This window comes from Myotis brandtii, unplaced genomic scaffold (genome assembly GCF_000412655.1).
Source record: "Myotis brandtii unplaced genomic scaffold, ASM41265v1 scaffold483, whole genome shotgun sequence".
Taxonomy (NCBI): domain Eukaryota; kingdom Metazoa; phylum Chordata; class Mammalia; order Chiroptera; family Vespertilionidae; genus Myotis; species Myotis brandtii.
Window position 1 is genome coordinate 2,009,779 of NW_005368456.1, and position 4,925 is coordinate 2,014,703.

Sequence of the window (4,925 nt, forward strand, 5' to 3'; positions counted from 1 at the left end):
AACAGACTAAAGGGCTTGAAGCAATCCCTTGCTTAAAGTAGTTTACTGCTAAAATGCAAATATCCCTGGCATGGTCATTGTGCCTTAGGCATCTGCACATGCACTAACTACTGCCACCTTGTGATCCTCTCTTGTAACATAATTTTGGTTCTGATAAAGTGATGGAGGCTCAGGATATGTTATTAAAAATAAAGAAAGGGGAGGGGATGGGAGAAAATAAGCAAAGGCAAGTTTGAAGTTAAGGAGTGTCCTGCGCAGAGCTCAGGAGCACCGGGAAGGACCTTAAGCAGGTGGGGAAGAAAGGGAGACAGGAAAGTGTGAAGACATGAACAGACAAACTTGACAGGGCATCATTTTATCTCAAGCCCCGGTTATATCTGTGAATGCTTATTACCAGATGTACAGATCTTGTGACCAGGTAGGTAAGGCAGCTTGACTAGTGACATGGAGAATGTGGCTCTGAATTCATGCATGTCATCTAAAATATAAGTGGCCAAGTCTTCCTATGTGGCTGAGTATTCCCACACCTGTAAATACTGGACACCAAATGCTAATAACAATATAATTTGAGTTTTGCCTACTTACACCATTGGGAATGGGTTTGCAGTCTTCGGTTAAGAATTTAAAATTCTCCTTGGAACAATTAGTTTGCTGAATTAAGTAAGTAACTTCATAGTTCCATCCAGACACCACCTGAAACAATGTTGAATTGAATAGTTAAAGGGCAGTTTAAACATTATTCACTGTGTTATGAGAACTTAGAATACTGCCTGGCATATTGCAAGTACTCAAAAATGTAAACTCTTAGTACTAGGCAAAAGTCATGACTGAATAAATATTGAGCACTTTATGACTCTAACACTCCTCAACACACACACACACACACACACACACACACACACACACACACACACACTGACATCTGAAAATAAAAAGCAATATATATGTGAGTTACTGTATTTTCTTAAGAAAAACATAGCAACATTTCCTCTGCCAGGCAACAGAAAAATAATGTCCTTTTGAATTTTGTGAAATATTAATAATATTCTTCTAAGACCTAGAATCTAGGTGGTTAAAAACACTTTGGAGCTAGAATGGCCTTTACTGGTAAGTTCTCAGGTTCCCAGACAGACAGGCAGTAAGCTTTGTGCTGCTCTATCTTGGGCTGGTCCTACCCCGATCGCTGGCTATGAACATAATTGAGTAGAACATGCATCTTGTATGAGGGGAAGTTGGATGGTCTATTAAAAGCAGGGAATGTTACTGACTAAAGTAAGTTCCTCATAATTAGACACTGAAATACAAGGGACCCAGTCAGCTGTCAGTAAAGACTTAGTGAACTGGGTCCATGAAAAGGCCAGATTTCCAAGTATTTACTTTCTTATAATGATATGAAAACTGTAATTTAGAGAGTGCTCAGAAAGCCATGCCAACTGTTTGGGTTCCATTTCATATTTTGGAGCCATGTTTGACTCATGATGGCTAAGTGATAATGTACTTTTCTTAAAACCTTAAGGCTAGAATGTTCTTTTCATATCACCATCTCTAAGAAAAACATGTATTTCTGACTAACCATTCAATATAAACAACCTCAGAGCCAGGGGTTTTATTAGCCACACTTTTGCCCTTTATATATTGTAGTATCCCAATCACTTTGACTCAAGAGAAAGCGCTTTACCTCCTTTGCCAGTCAGATGTGGACATAAAAGAGCTTCCTCACCACCAGTCATGGAATCATAGGTTTTCTATTGACCAGTGGTTTATTTTAGGTAATGAAACCCTAAATATAAAGATCCAACACATTTTATCAATACTGTGAGAAAAGGAAACTAAAGCACAAACCTGTCTCTGTGCCCTTTCTACTTCTTTAAGAGCAAAGAGGTGGGAATGACCAGTGTGGTTGTTAAAATGTTCAATGGCATGTCTCAGAACAGGGTCGAAGTCCTGGGGGACAGTCCTCATGGTGTGCAGGCAGCCATAGCAGTCATACTGGGATGTCACCACAGGGCCCTTGGCTTGACAAAGAAAGAGTAGGCAAAAGGGTAGTGTTCATGAGCGAAACCCACATTCAGATACTTTGTCCTAAATAAGTAAGATAATTTTGAAGACCCTTGGTAAACAAACTTTCTAGTACATTCTGGTATGTATTAGAAAAAGAGAACACGTGACTGCTTTTTTGTCAGGGGAGAAAAAAAACCTACCATTGACTTAGGAACATCTTATGTGCATACTATTGTGCATAATTATTTTAAATTTCTTTAGAAATCTTTGTAAATTATAGAAATAATACATTAATTTATCCTCTTATAAAAAAGTAAAACAGTACAGATATATCATTATTTATTTTTCAGTGTTAATTAAAGCTCCTTGAATCCTCCTTCAGGATATAATATGTTTTGTATCAATTCATTTCAACAAACCTGTAGATATTTTGCTCCTTCTGTAATATGTCAGCTGCTGAGCGAGACTGTGTGGTTACGTTAACTTGTTAGTAGTGGTCACTGTGGTGTGTTGGGGAGAACAAGAGACTTGGTTGGAAAGTTGTAAGGAGGACATTCTGATAAAAGGGAAGTGTGTGGAAGACCGCCTACCCTGTTTATCTGAATTCCGACTTAGGGGAGACATAGGGGAGTGTCAAAATCGGTGCCTCTAATTATTTCCTGACCTTTTTAAACAAGTCTGATTACATACAGACCCCAGGTGTTTACTGGAATCCTAATGCTTAATCCCTCGATGCCCTTGCATAGATGACAATGTAAACACCTGTGTCCTCCCAAGATTACTCACCCTACTGATTGTATCAAAAGATAAAGACTGCAATAAAAGGCTAACAAGGCAGACAATTGAGGCTGTTCTGGCCGCTAAAGCCAGGAGCCCCTTAGCCCTCTCTTTCACAGTCAAATTGTGTCTGAGTAATCTGTTCATTCATCGTTCAGGGGCTGCTGGTCAGCCCCCCGCAGTAGTGAAGGTGTTGAGCAAAGTGGAGTGGGAGAGACAGAACTGCAGATGGATATTTCAAAATAATTCGGCAAGAGCTTGGGAAGGCAGGAGCCCAGAGTGAGCTCAAGAAAGACTTTCATGAGGAGAAGAGGCCTGAGCTAAGAAGGGTGTAAAGTGGTCAAGGTCAACTGGGCAACATAAAGTGTGAGCCTGAGAAGGAGGAACAGAGGGAGGAATGGCTCTCAAGAAAGCAGGGTGAGTCAGGGGCAGCATGTGGGATGCGGTGTATACTTTTTACCAGCCCTTAAAGCAGGAGCCAGGGACTGGCTATTGTGGTCTGGACAATTAATAGAGAGTCCTCTGGATGGAGAAACCAAGATGGCAGCATAGCTAAACACCTGAAATTGCTGCCTCACACAACCACTTCAAAAATACAACTAAAAGACAAAACGGACATCATCCAGAACCACAGGAAGGCTGGCTGAGTGGAAATTCTACAACTAGAAAAAAAGAGAAAAGCACACTGAGACTCAGAGGAGGTGCGGAAGTAAAGTGCAGAGGTACGAAGGTGCACGTGGAAAGGACTGGCAACTGAGGACACAGCACATGCGGAAAGGGCTGGCAACTGAGGACACAGCTGTTTGTTTCAATCGGGAGGGAGTCTCAAGCTCCCGAATGCTCTGAACACCAGTTGTGGGTGAGTCTCTGGGGACCCAGACTCACACGGGGAGAAACTGGACTGTCTGGCATCGGACAGAACTTGGGGGTGGCTTTCTCTCAGAGGTGCTTACAGCAATTACCGTGGAAGAGTGAGACCCGAGGCCTCTTAGAGCAGGGCTGAGGATCAGCCAAAGCTGTTTGCTCTGCCCTGTTGATTCCCTGAGACCCCGCCCCCCAGATGTGCACAGAGGCTTTTGCATATGAATGACCTGGCCCTTTACAATCTAAAAGTACCTAACTAACTGCAGCTGGGTCAGAGAGACCCAGAACATCCAAAAGAAGGCCCAAGGCCCCAAAGCAGCTTGCATTGCTTCACAGCTGGGCCTCATCTGGGCACCTCCAAACTCCAAACAAAGAAGAGGAATCTGCAGATCTCTCTGTACCTCCTGCTGGGTAACCTCAGGCAGAAGCTAAATTAGCACCTCCTTAGAGATTCAAGAGCCAGTGTACCCAGTGGTCAGAGTAGACCATCCAGATTACAACTCCTCAGATCCATTTTCTTAGGAGTGCTCACTCAGGGGGCAGACTCAGTGTGCACCAAGCCCCACTGAAGCAAGCCTTGCTCCAGAAGTGTGTCTCCAGCACAGAAGTTCTCCCACTATAACCTCAGCTAATTCTCACAGCCAATTGGCCTGGAGATCAATTCCTCCCAGTGATACCTACAACAATAAAGGCTTACCCCCAACAAGACTGTGCACAAAGCCCACAAAGGGGTGTACCAAGAGTGTCCACCTCAGGTAATTGGGGTGGCTGAGCCACTGGGCCCTATAGGACACCTAGCACACAGAGCCACTCTACCAACACAGGGAAGCAGCCAAAATGTGAAGACAAAGAAACAGGTCACAAATGAAAGAAATGGAGGAAAGCAAACGACTGAATATAGAGTTCAAAACCATGGTTTTAAGGTTTTTCAAGAATTTTCTAGAAACTGTCGATAAATTTAGTGAGATCCTCCATAAATCTAGTGAGACCCTCAAGGACCAACTAAAAATTAAGCACACACTGACTGAAATAAAAAAATACTATGCAGAGATCCAAAAGCAGACTAGAGGATCCCAAGAATCAAGTCAAAGATTTGAAATACAAAGAAGCAAAAAACACCCGACCAGAAAAACAAAAAGAAAAAAGAATCCAAAAATATGAAGATAGTGCAAGGAGCCTCTCAGACAACTTCAAGTGTATCAACATCTGAATTATAGGGGTGCTAGAAGAAGAGAGAGAGCAAGATATTGAAAACCTATTTGAAGAAATAATGACAGAAAACT

At 42.4% G+C, this 4,925-nt stretch overlaps 1 protein-coding gene across 1 annotated transcript in view; it reads right to left on the reverse strand.

Annotated features, from left to right (window-relative positions):
• LOC102247581 (kininogen-1) overlaps positions 1-4,925 on the reverse strand; it is a 25,642-nt gene that overhangs the window by 16,649 nt on the left and 4,068 nt on the right. Inside the window, exons 2-3 of the mRNA XM_005876287.2 lie at positions 1,843-2,015; positions 586-693 (exon numbers count right to left, since the gene is read on the reverse strand). Of these exons, the coding sequence (XP_005876349.1) occupies positions 586-693; positions 1,843-2,015 (281 nt within the window). The remainder of the gene's footprint in view (positions 1-585; positions 694-1,842; positions 2,016-4,925) is intronic.